The following is a 12,630-nucleotide window of genomic DNA, read 5'->3' as shown; positions in this document are numbered from 1 at the left end:
GCATGGTGGCTGGCTCCCACCTGTAATTTTAGTTACTCAGGAGGCTGAGATCTGAGGATCAAGGGTCAAAGCCAGCTCGGGCACAAAAAAACCTGAGATTCTTATCTCCAGTTAACCTCTAGAAAGTTGGAAGTGGAGCTTGCCTCAAAGGGTAGGGCAGTAGTCTTGAGCTGCAAGAGCTCAGGGACAACACCCAGGTCCAGGGGTAGGGTGGTAGCCTTGGGCTGGAGAGCTCAGGGACAGTGCTCATGCCAAGTTCAAGCCCCATGGCCCGCAATAAAAAAGAAAGAAAATGAATTACATATTTAAGCTTGGATCCCTTTCCTCAGGCTATTGAAAACATGGTAGCTTGACTGGACTTGGTAGGAAGGGAATTTTATTCCAATCTGGCAGATGCTCCAATATGATGCTCTTGATAACATTGGCCTTTTTTCTTTTTCTTTTTTTTAAATTTGATACTGAGACTTAAATTGGGCTTTAACTCCTATAGGGCCTTTCCTCCTCTCCCCTCCACCCCAACGTGGCCAGGGTTTGAACTCAAGACCTGGGTGCTGTCCCTGAGCATTCAAGACTAGTGCTAGCACTTTGAGCCACAGCCCCACTTACGATAAAAATCTCAAGGCTTTTGTGCCAGGCTGGCTTTGAACCATAATTCTCAGATCTCAGCCTTCTTAATGGCTAGGATTAAAGATGTGAGCCACTGGCTCAGCCACACCTGGCTCTGTGTGCCCTTTTGTACTCAGAGCTGGTGTTCTACCACTTGAACCTTTCCTCTGCTTTCAGCTTTTGGTTCATTTTGGTTATTGAGTCTGGTCTTACTTGGGCCAACCTTGAATCACCATCCTTTAGGTCAGAGCCTCCTGAACAGCTAGGATTACAGGCATGAGCCATTAGCTACACTGTGTTTTTTGTTTGTTTGTTTGTTTGTTTTGGTGGGTCATAGGGCTTGAACTTGGCCTGGGCGTTGTCCCTGAGCTCTTCAACTCAAGGCTACCACCCTACCAGTGAGCTAAGCCCCACTTCTTGTTTTCTAGAGGTTAACTGGAGATAAATCTCAGGTCCTTTTGTGCCTGGCCTGGCTTTGAACTTTGATCCTCAGATTTCAGCTTCCTGATTAGCTATTATTACAGGCATGAGCCACCAAGCTCAGCTTTACACTGATTACTTTTGAGATAGTCTTTTCTTAGCCTAAGTATGTACTTGAACCACCTATCTTAAGTTTCCTTTGTTAGCTGTGAAGACAGGAACATGCTCCCACTCATGCCTGTGGGTGGAGAAGGGGTCTTTGAAACTTTCCTACTCAGGTAGACCTTGAATCACAACCTTCCCATTCTCTACCTTCCAAATAGCAAGGATTGTAGATGTAAGCCACTGGTGCCTGGTGCTAAAAATAGCTTTTTATAGAAGGCTAATTAATTGTAGCTTTTTGATATCATCTGGCTTTTTCCCTTTTTAATTGATGAACAAGTCTTAATAGTCCAATCTGGCCTCAGACTTCCTGCCTCCTCTTCCCAAGTAATGTAATTGTAGATGTGTTTTACAATGTTTATGAGTGAGTTTAATGAAGGTACATTATATACATATTTTGGACATGTCAAAATGAATCTCACTTGTACAATTAATTGATGCTAATAAAAATATTTTTTAAAAACTTGAAGCTGGGTACAGGTAGTTCATATGTGATCCTGGCTACTCAGAAGACTGAGATCTGAGGATCTCAGTTCAAAGCCAGTCTGAGCATAAAAGTGAGACTCTTACCTCCAATAACCACTGGAAAACTGAAAGTACTGTGTCTTAAAGTTGTAGAGCACTAAGCCTTGAGCTGAAGAGCTCAGGGATAGTGTCCAGGACCAGAGGTTAAGCCCCACGACCAGGGTCGGGGCGGGGTCCGGGGCGGGGTCGGGTCGGGGGCGGGGGCGGGGCGGGGGCGGGGTCGGGGCGGGGGCGGGGTCGGGATGGGGTGTGGGAAAAGAACTTCAGGAAAAATAATTTCAAAAGTTGTTCTCAATTGTTTTTCAGTCTTCAAATTTCTTTGGGGTAAACCTGTGTCATTTTGATTTGTAATTTGGGAGGGAAAAGTTTTCTGAATATTCAGAGGAGTTCAAGTTTCAAAAGTTTGAATATATTTTCTCATATCAGGAGTAATTGAAAAGGAACCGTCTTCAGAGATGTCAAAAACAAACAAATCTAAGTCTGGATCTCGCTCTTCTCGATCAAGATCTGCATCCAGATCTCGGTCTCGTTCATTTTCAAAGTCTCGATCTCGAAGCCGATCTATCTCTCGTTCAAGAAAACGAAGGCTAAGGTAAGGGGCTATGTGGTTTTGTGTATTGAGATGATCATTGTGTTAATGTGGGTTTGAAACACTTTGGTCAGACTTTCTGTGATTGTCAAGTAGAGAATAAGGCTTTAACTCTAGGTATCTTGAATCTGTACAAATGAAATTTAGTTCTTATTCTAGGCTGTTTACCTAATTCTTTTTCTCCTCTGCCGGCACGTACTATTACCTATTCACTTTATTTTATTTTATTTATTTTTTTTGCCAGTCCTGGGCTTGAGCTCAGGGCCTGAGCACTGTCCTTGGACTTTCTCAAGGCTAGCACTCTGCCACTTGAGCCTCAGCACCATTTCCGGCTTTTGTCTATGTATGTGGTACCAAGGAATCGAACCCGGGTCTTCGTGCATGCTAGGCAAGCACTTTAACCACTAGGCCAAACTCCCGGCCCCCACTTTATTTTTAATTAATTAATTTTTGTGCCCGTCAACTGGCCCGAGCACTGTACTTGAGCTTCTTTTGCTCAAGATTAGCATTCTACCACTTGAGCTACAGTGTCACTTCCGGTTTTTCCTGTTTGTGGTACTGAGAAATCTAACCCAGGGCTTCATGCATGCTAGGCAAGCAGTCTATCACTAAACTACATTCTCAGCCCTTCCGTTCTCTTTAGAAGAAAGCATTTTATTTGTATCTGAGCTGTTTGCTCAAATATCTATATCTTTATTTTGTTCGTTATAGGGCTTGAACTCTGGACCTGGTCACTGTCCCTGAGCTTTTTAGCTCAAGGCTAGCACTCAAACACTTGAGCTACAGTGTCGCTTCCCCTTTTCTGGTGGTTAATTGGAGATGAGTCTCATGGATGTTTTTAGTGCCTGAGGATTATAGGCATAAGCCATCACGTCCAGCTTTGCACCTTGTTATTTTTCACTAAAGTACTTTTCTGGTTTTTTGTTTTTGTTTTTTTTTTTGCCAGTCCTGGGCTTCAGCTCAGGGCCTGAGCACTGTCCTTGGACTTTCTCAAGGTTAGAGCTCTACCACTGGAGCCTCAGCACCACTTCTGGCTTTTTTCTATGTATGTGGTACCGAGGAATCGAACCCGGGTCTTCGTGCATGCTAGGCAAGCACTTTAATCACTAGGCCAAACTCCCGGCCCCATACTTCTCTGGTTTTAAATCAAAATTTGTGTCATCAGCAGGATAGCTAAGACAATTAGTAATAAGACCAATATATTGGGATGTCTTAGACTACTAAAATAATTATACTTGTATACACTTACCAGGAGTAATTTGTATTATGTCTGTTACCAAAAGCTGAATCTATTTAATGAAACATGTCTTAGTAAAAAAAAAAAATCTATAACTTACCTACAGTCAGTTGCTGATGGATCTTACCTTTAATCCTAGCTACTCAGGAGGCTGAGATCTGAGGATCCAAGTTCAAAGCCAGCCTAGACTAAAAAGTCACTGTGAGATTCTTTTTTTTTTTTTTTTTTTTTTCCAGTCCTGGGCTTGAGCTCAGGGCCTCAGCACTGTCCTTGGACTTTCTCAAGGTTAGAGCTCTACCACTTGAGCCTCAGCACCACTTCCGGCTTTTTTTCTATATATGTGGTACCAAGGAATCAAACCCGGGTCTTTGTGCATGCTAGGCAAGCACTTTAACCACTAGGCCAAACTCCCGGCCCGCTGTGAGATTCTTATCTTCAATTACCCACTAGAAAACCTGGAGTGATGCTTCAGCTGAAAGTAGTAGGCAACCTAAGCCCCAAGTTAAAGTCCTGTGACTAATCAAATAATAAACAAAAGCATCATTTCTTTCTTATTTTTATATTTATTTTGTTGGTCATAGAGCTTGAACTCTGGGCCTGGATGTTGTCCCTGGGCTCCTCAGCTCAGGGCTACCACGCTACTACTCCTTGAGCCACAGCTCCTTTTCTAGTAGTTAGTTTTCTAGTGGTTAATTGGAGATAAGAGTGTCAGGGACTTTAGTGCCTAGTCTCGTTTTGAACCACAATCCTCAGATCTTAATTAACCTGTAGAAAAGGGGAAGTGGGGCCTGGCTCAAGGGTAGGGCGTAGTCTTGATCTTAAGAGCTCAAGGACAAGGCCTAGGCCCAGGGATAGGGTGGTAGCTTTGAACTAAAGAGCTCAGGGACAGTGCCCAGACCAAGTTCAAGCCTTATGACCCCCTCCCCACAAAAATAGTAAATAAATGAAAGATTCTTGATGATTTCTAGTTTTGTAATACTAATATGATCGTGCCCAGGCTCAGATGTAAGCCCAGTGACTGAGAAAAGAAAAAAAAAGTTGACTTGTATGCAAAGAGTGTAACCTAGTGGTAAGAGTACATGCCTAGCATACATGAAGCCCTGGGCTCGATTCCTTTGTACCACATAAACAGAAAAAGCCAGAATTAGTGATGTGGCTCAAGTAGCATAGCACTAGCTTTGAGCAAAAGTGTTCAAGGACAGTGCCCAGGCCCAGACCCTGAGTTCAAGCCCCGGAACTGCAAAAACAACAATTATACAAGCCAAATTCAGAAAAACGAGCCAACTCAGAAGTGTTCCTGACAAATGGAACTCTGGACACCTTTTTTTTCCTTCTGGGACTCTATATTGTAAATGGAGGAAAAATCGTAAGCCTTCAGGGTTGGTTTAGAACCAATCTGTGTGCTGTTTTAAGTTGGAGGATTGTTACTCTTGAGTATTTGTTACACTAGAAAACGTGCTTCTATATTTTGTCTTAGTTTGACACCTCTATTTTCTAGAAAGAATTTTGCCACTGAATGCTCAGTTTTTATTTCTGGATTATCTGTTTCATGGCTTTTCTTCTCCCTCTGTTATAAGGAAAACCTATCCAGAGTTTGAGAAACTATGCGTTTAGATTAACTGCTGAATTCTACAGAATTGGAGGGGGAAAAATAATTATTTCCTTGTATTTCACAGACTGTATCCTTTTCAGTGACTCCTTAACTTCATTTGCAATCTTCAGAGCCTTGTGTTCCTGCATCTGTGCAGTGCCTGTGGGTCTGGATGCAGTGTGCCACAGGTTCTTTCTCATTAGTAATTGGTAAAAAGCAGCAGTAGCTTCTGAGCATGGGAATACGAATTAAATCCTCCTTAGTGCTGGTGGTGGATCACTTCCTCAAGCAGAGCCATTTAATTGGGTCGTATTCAGTTTCATAACTTGCATCTCTTTCTTCATTCTTTTCTTATATTGTTACTGTTTCCAAATGAAAAGTGGAAGGTAAGTTTATTGTTGTTGTTTTCATAGTATTTAGCAACCTTTAGCTATCAGGATTAAGTCGGTATTATTTGTGAGGTAGATAAAGAAAATCTGAGTATAGTAGGTAACATTGGAAAACTATTCTCATCCTTACTGTAACTTCTTAAAAATACTATTTTGTATTTGACCACAAACTTGGTAGATTTGTTAAGTGGAGGTACAGTTCTAAGATGCCTACTACTGCTACTAGTACTGGGCTATATGCATAGTACTGTTTATTCCTGTATACACATACCCATGATAAAGTTTTTGGGTTTTTTTTTGTGGGTCATGTGGTCTGGGTGCAGGTCCCTGAGCTCTTCAGCTCAAGGCTACTACCCTACCCCTGGGCCTAGGCATCGTCGCTGAGCTCTTCAGCTCAAGGCTACCTTGAGCCAAGCCCTACTTCCCATTTTCTAGAGGCTAATTGGAGATGAGTTCCAGGTCCTTTTGTGCCCTGGCTGGCTTTGAATCTTGATCCTTAGATGTCGGCCTCCTGAGTAACTAGGATTGCAGACATGAGCCACCACACCAGGCTCCATGATAAAGTTTAATTTAGGATTAATCACAGTTAGATTAACAATTATATGTAACAATGTAACTGGCAGTATACTGTAATAAAAGTTATTTAAAGCTTAAGGATTGTTTTCAGTGTTTGCTGCTTAATATTTTTTACTGTGGTTGGCCATAGATAACTGAAACTTCAGAAACTAAGACCATGGATAAGAAGCCAATCTACCTTTTTTTTTTTTTTTTGTGAGTGAGGGGGTAGTCGGTTGTGGGACTTGAACTCAGACTGGGCATTCTCCCTGAGCTCTTCAGCTCAAGGGTACCACCCTTCCCCTTGAGCACAGCACCACTTCCCGTTTTCTAGTGGTTACTTGGAGATAAGAGTCTCGCAGACTTTAGTGCCCGGGCTGGCAGTGAACCAGGATCCTTAGATCTCAGCCTCCTGAGTAGCTAGGATTACAGGTGAGAGCCACTGAGCCCAGCTAAATGTCATTTTTAATATTAAAAATAAGGATAACAATGAAAATGATAAATAATACTAATTATGTTTGTAAAAGTCTGCTATCGAAAGAAAACATGTTTATGCTGTAGGCTCACACCTATAATCTTAGCTACTCAGAAGGCTGAGATCTGATATTGCAGTTTGAAGCCAGTTACAGCAGAAAAATATGTGAGACTTCATCTTCACTTAACCACCAGAAAGCCAAAGTGGTGCTGTGGTTCAGTGGTAGAGCTCTAGCCATAGGTGAAAAGGCCCAGGGACAGGGACAGGCCCTAAGTTCAAGCTCTATTACTGCCCCCTACTAAAAAAAAAAAAAGTATTTTGAAGATAGTTCCTAGTAAGTATTATGTACATCTCTAGCTAAGCGCTTAGTTGTTGTGGTTACTATTAATGACATAACACAGTTGAAATGATATCTATAAACCTCAGTGGATTTTTATACTAATACACAATTTTTTACTTTTCAATAGAAACAAGGCTTCTGTAGTAGACAAAGCCTGCCTTTCATGAACATATTGTTGATTATTGCTGAATCTTACAGTTCTGGAAGATTGCTACAGTAGATTTCTAAGTTGTTAGAAATACAACCAGTATCCAAGTTAACTTGAGTGTGCACTGAGGGATGCACACTCAAGCTGTTTCGTAGTTTCTCTTGCTAACTTCTGAGTGCCTGGATACTTCATGGCCTGACAGTGCTTTAGTAAGATCATGCAGCTCAGCCAAAAAATTTTAATCTTCTAAATAGACCATTTCCAATCTCATGCAATGTTGGGGACTGAGTGTGGGGTCCCAGCAATGAAAAACCTATGTTTGTATGCTTTGCCAATCTGATTTCAATGAGTTCTAAGTTGTAACAGCTACATTCTCAAAGTGTTCTTTGGGATTGGTCTGTTGTAATTGTCCTTTTATAATGCCAGATGTTAGGTGGATCTAAGGAATTCTTTGTTGTAACCTTAAGGTTCCAAAGAACCTGAGTAATTAACCTGTCTGTGTATCAGAGCTTATATTTCTGACCTGGCAACCTGCTAAATTCCCATGCCTGTGAAACTCTGAGGAGATGCTCTTTTGTTTAGCTTATGACACAGAAAAAATTGATAATCCTTCATCAGTAGAAATACATGTGTCTGAAATGCACTTTGTTATTAATGAGTGATCTCCTTATCATTGTTAAAATGACTCATTTTTATAATTAATATGCACCAAAGGAATTTGCAACCTTGCTTTGAAAACTGCAAAATAAGTAGGGGTTAGGGATTTCTGAATGTTGCCTTTGTTGGAAGGTTTTTTGTTTTTGTTTTTTAGTCCAAATGCTAAGTCAAATCAAACATTTCTCCTTTTCCTCTGCAGTTCTAGGTCTCGTTCCAGATCATACTCTCCAGCTCATAACAGAGAAAGGAATCACCCCAGAGTGTATCAGAATCGAGATTTTCGAGGTCATAACAGAGGCTACAGGAGGCCCTATTATTTTCGTGGGCGCAACCGGGGCTTCTATCCATGGGGCCAGTATAACCGTGGTGGCTATGGCAACTACCGCTCCAATTGGCAGAACTACCGGCAAGCTTACAGTCCTCGTCGGGGCCGGTCCCGATCCCGGTCCCCAAAGAGAAGGTCCCCTTCACCAAGGTCCAGGAGCCATTCTAGGAACTCTGATAAGTCGTCTTCTGATAGGTCAAGGCGCTCCTCATCCTCCCGTTCTTCCTCTAACCACAGCCGAGTTGAATCTTCTAAGCGCAAGTCAACAAAGGAGAAAAAGTCTTCTTCCAAGGATAGCCGGCCATCCCAGGCTGCTGGAGATAACCAAGGAGATGAGGCTAAGGAGCAGGCGTTCTCTGGAGGTTCCTCTCAAGATACAAAAGCATCTGAAAGTACAAAGCAGTGGCCAGATGCTACCACATACAGCACTGGTTCTGCATCAAGGGCTTCAGCAGTTTCTGACCTGAGTCCCCGGGAGCGAAGTCCAGCTCTTAAAAGCCCCCTTCAGTCTGTGGTGGTGAGACGACGGTCACCTCGTCCTAGCCCCGTGCCAAAACCTAGTCCACCACTTTCCAGCACATCCCAGATGGGCTCAACTCTGTCAAGCAGTGCTGGTTATCAGTCTGGGACACACCAAGGTCAGTTCGAGCATGGCTCTGGCTCTTTGAGTCCATCTAAAAAGAGCCCTGTGGGTAAGAGTCCACCAGCCACTGGCTCCACATATGGCTCGTCTCAGAAAGAGGAGAGTGCTGCTTCAGGAGGAGCAGCCTATAATAAGAGGCAAGTATCTTCCCTGTCCCTGCTGTGTTTTATTTTACTAGCTGGCAGCTTAGTTGTAATGTAATGTGTTAGAGCTCTGGTTAATGGTAATAAAGCAATCCTCATTTCCATAGCTTTTCGTTAGCAGTCATTAAACACATCACCCAAGGAAACCTTTAGCGTAACTCTAGCTTTCCTACCTTCCTGAATTTGTATTGCAGCATAACGTTTCTTTAGACTACTCTGCAATGATGTTTTCACATTTAAAATTTGCCTTGGATTCTACCAATGTAAGCCAGAGAATAGTAAGAGATTTGTGGGTCAGCTACCAAAAAAATATATGGTCTTTGCCAACATGAATGGCCATTGGAGCTGTTAGACCTCTAGGACCCACCATCTGCTGTGTTTGATCTGCATCGGCCCATCATGGTGAAGAGCTTCATTCACACACTGCTTGAGGATACTGGGCACAATGGGAAAGCCTAATGCTTAGTCCAGGAAGGCCTTGTTTTAAAACCACAAGGTGGGTGTGTGTCCCAGTAAAAGCCAACCAGGCCGCAAGTTAGGAGAGGACGTGGCAGTGCTTCCATCTTTCTACTCTGGGGGATACGGTGAGTTGGAATATGAATATTTCTTTCTGTGGTTGGATGGATTGGGATGGCAGAGAGAGGGTACAGGGAAGCTACGGTATAACCCACGTTGTAGTTAGGAGGCACTTTACCAGCATATTCCCTAAAGCCGTGCAGATCTGTGCCATATTAATATGACTGACACAATTTAGCATTCCCCGTTAACTCTACAGATACTTTTAGAATTCATTGTCTTTAGTAAGTCTTTTAAGGTGTAAGCTTTGTTTTTTGCCAGGACTGTGATTCTCATTAGAAGGTGAGCCTAAGCTCTGCTTTTTCATAAAGAATACAATGTCGTCGTCTTTTTTTTTTTTTTTTTTTTTTGCCACTGCTACACTCTCCCCCATTAACAAGTGTTTTGTTTTTATTTGTGTTCACAGTATATTTTATATTTAGATCTTCTAGGTGACTTGAAGCAAAATTGAAGTCTCTTTTTGAGACTTGTATGTCCAAATGTGAGTTGTATAAAAACAATACAGTCCAAGGTTGAAAATTCTATGTTAACTTTGCTGAAAGCAAATTTTAAGTGACTGAGTGAAAGTTGGGGCTAAGACCCTAGTTTTTAACCCCCCTAGACCATACTATAGGTAAGTAGACGTTTGTTTTTCAGTATCCTAAAAAATAACTTTTGTAGTCTCTTTTTGGTTGATTTTAATGAAACAGCTTCGTGGACTCTTAAATGATAAGTTCATACATCTGAAAGACTGTTTTTCAGAAATAATTAGAAAATAACCAAGTAGAAAGCCCTCTGGTACTAATGGAATGTACAAAGGCGCGTTTTCTCTGAGTTAAAAGCCAGAGAGCAGTCAGGTGCTATCATAGACTGTTGCTCAAAAATTCTTTGTGTCTTCCTTGTGTCTTTATAACCAGATATCTAGAAGAGCAGAAGACAGAAAATGGGAAAGATAAAGAGCTGAAACAAACAAATACTGATAAAGAGAAAATGAAAGAGAAAGGGGGCTTCTCAGATGTCGATGCAAAAATGAAATCTGATCCATTTGTTCCCAAGACTGATACTGAGAAGCCCTTCCGAGGCAGTCAGTCACCTAAAAGATATAAGCTCCGAGATGACTTTGAGAAGAAGATGGCTGACTTCCATAAGGAGGAGCTGGATGATCAAGATAAGGACAAAAGTAAGGGAAGGAAGGAATCTGAGTTTGATGATGAGCCCAAATTTATGTCTAAAGTCATAGCTGGTTCAAGCAAAAACGAGGAAGAGAAGTCAGGCAAATGGGAGGGCCTTGTATATTCAGGGAAAGAAAAGCAGAGGAAAGCCGAGGAGCTGGAGGAGGAACCTTTCACAGAGAGATCCAAAAAGGAGGAACGAGGAGGGGCCAAGAGATCCGACAGTGGCCATAGGGGGTTTGTACCTGAGAAGAATTTCCGTGTGACCGCATACAAGGCGGTTCAGGAGAAAAGCTCATCGCCTCCCCCAAGGAAGACTTCTGAGAGCCGTGAAAAGTTGGGAGCCAAAGGAGACTTTTCCTCAGGGAAGTCTTCCTTCTCCATCACTCGAGAGGCCCAGGTCAATGTCCGGATGGACTCTTTTGATGAGGACCTTGCACGGTAAGAAGTGCCCTGTGGTGCATCCTGATACCCTTCTTCCTGAGGATAAGTCCTCTTGCACATCTCCCTACTATCCAAGTGTCAACACTGATATCAAGCTCATGTCCTCTATTTTTTTGCTTTTACTTGTGAAGCCAAAAGCCTGTGGCTCACACCTGTAATCCTAGCTACTCAGGAGGCTAAGATTGCAGAAATAACACACACACACACACACACACACACTCACACACTCACACTCAAAAATAAAGCCAGAAGTGGAGCTGTTGCAGAGTAGTAGAATTTCTGCCTTGAGTGCCCCAGTTCCATTATTTAAAAAAAATCAAGTCTTGGGGCCAGGACTTTGGCCTAGTGGTAGAGAGAGTGCTTGCCTAGCTTGCATGAAGACTCGGTTCTGTTCCTCGGTACCACATACAAAGGAAAGGCCGGAAGGGGTGCTGTGGCTCAAGTGGTAGAGCTCTAGACCTGAGAAAGCCCAAGGACAGTGCTCAGTGCTCAGACCCTAAGTTCAAGCCCTGGGAGTGGCAAAAAACAAAAACAAAGCACTCCATTTTAGTTGGATCAGTAGAATCTAGTATAGCCCCTATCGTTTTTTTCCCCCTTTTCTTGCTTTATGCCTGGGCCAGTGTGAGCTATGGTTTTTCTTGTGTTTTCTTGTATTGAAGGGGGTGGCGGGTATGTGTCACTGTATTGTCTGTTGGTTGAATCTTGAGCACTTGCATGCACATCCTGGTCTCGAATTATAACCTCCCAAAATTGCCTCTCGAGTAGCTAGCTAAGATGATAATCTAGAGCCATAATGTCTGGCTTCTGGATGTATCTCATGTTTTTTTGGTGTATTCTTGTATTTTTCAGACCCAGTGGTTTATTGGCTCAGGAACGCAAACTTTGTCGGGACCTAGTCCATAGCAACAAAAAGGAACAGGAATTTCGTTCAATTTTCCAGCACATACAGTCAGCCCAGTCTCAACGTAGCCCCTCAGAATTGTTTGCTCAGCATATAGTGACCATTGTTCATCATGTTAAAGGTGAGTCTAGACTCCTATTTTTACAGTTAGCTTTCCTCTGTTATAAGCAGGATGATTAGGTAAATAAGGTAGGTAGCCTTTTAGGGCCCTGTGTCTATCTCATCTAATGAGACTTCCCTAGTACCTCCTTTCTGGCAGTCTCCTGCAGGCATTTTGGTACAAATTTCTTTTTCAAATTATTCTTCTGTCTCTGGCCCAGTGGAGATGGGCAGGTCGGTGAATGTCCAAGGGAAGCAAAGTAGGAATTGGGAGTTGGGTTGAGCTAGTTAACGGGATTCTGCCTAGAATTTAATTACCTGCTGGAGGTAGTCCTGCTCAAGAAGAATAATCACCTGGTTACTTTGACTTTGTAACATGTGTTTCTTTAAATCTAAACAGAGCATCACTTTGGGTCCTCTGGAATGACATTGCATGAACGCTTTACTAAGTATTTAAAGAGAGGAACTGAACAGGAAGCAGCTAAAAATAAGAAAAGCCCAGAGATACACAGGTGAGGATCTCAGCCTTATACTGAAGATTGTGCTAAAAGTTTTCTCATTTGATAGTAAATCTTGCATTGTTGAATTCTGCTGACAATGCAGCTTTAGTCTATACCCTCAGAGTTGAATAACCATGGGGATTCGTATTTAAAA

General features: G+C 42.4%; 1 protein-coding gene across 3 annotated transcripts in view; it reads left to right on the top strand.

The window, feature by feature from the left end:
• Thrap3 (thyroid hormone receptor associated protein 3) overlaps positions 1-12,630 on the top strand; it is a 37,101-nt gene that overhangs the window by 14,228 nt on the left and 10,243 nt on the right. For all 3 annotated transcript variants that reach the window (XM_090335219.1, XM_090335217.1, XM_090335218.1), the window contains 5 exons: positions 2,140-2,305; positions 7,894-8,799; positions 10,278-10,973; positions 11,826-11,998; positions 12,377-12,488. In XM_090335219.1, the coding sequence (XP_090191345.1) occupies positions 2,169-2,305; positions 7,894-8,799; positions 10,278-10,973; positions 11,826-11,998; positions 12,377-12,488 (2,024 nt within the window). In that variant the 5' untranslated portion in view covers positions 2,140-2,168. The remainder of the gene's footprint in view (positions 1-2,139; positions 2,306-7,893; positions 8,800-10,277; positions 10,974-11,825; positions 11,999-12,376; positions 12,489-12,630) is intronic.

Source organism: Megascapheus bottae, chromosome 6, assembly GCF_031878675.1.
Source record: "Megascapheus bottae isolate mThoBot1 chromosome 6, mThoBot2.hap1, whole genome shotgun sequence".
Classification (NCBI taxonomy): Eukaryota; Metazoa; Chordata; class Mammalia; order Rodentia; family Geomyidae; genus Megascapheus; species Megascapheus bottae.
Note: the sequence above shows the minus strand (reverse complement) of the source record. Positions and strands in the feature narration are given on the sequence as shown.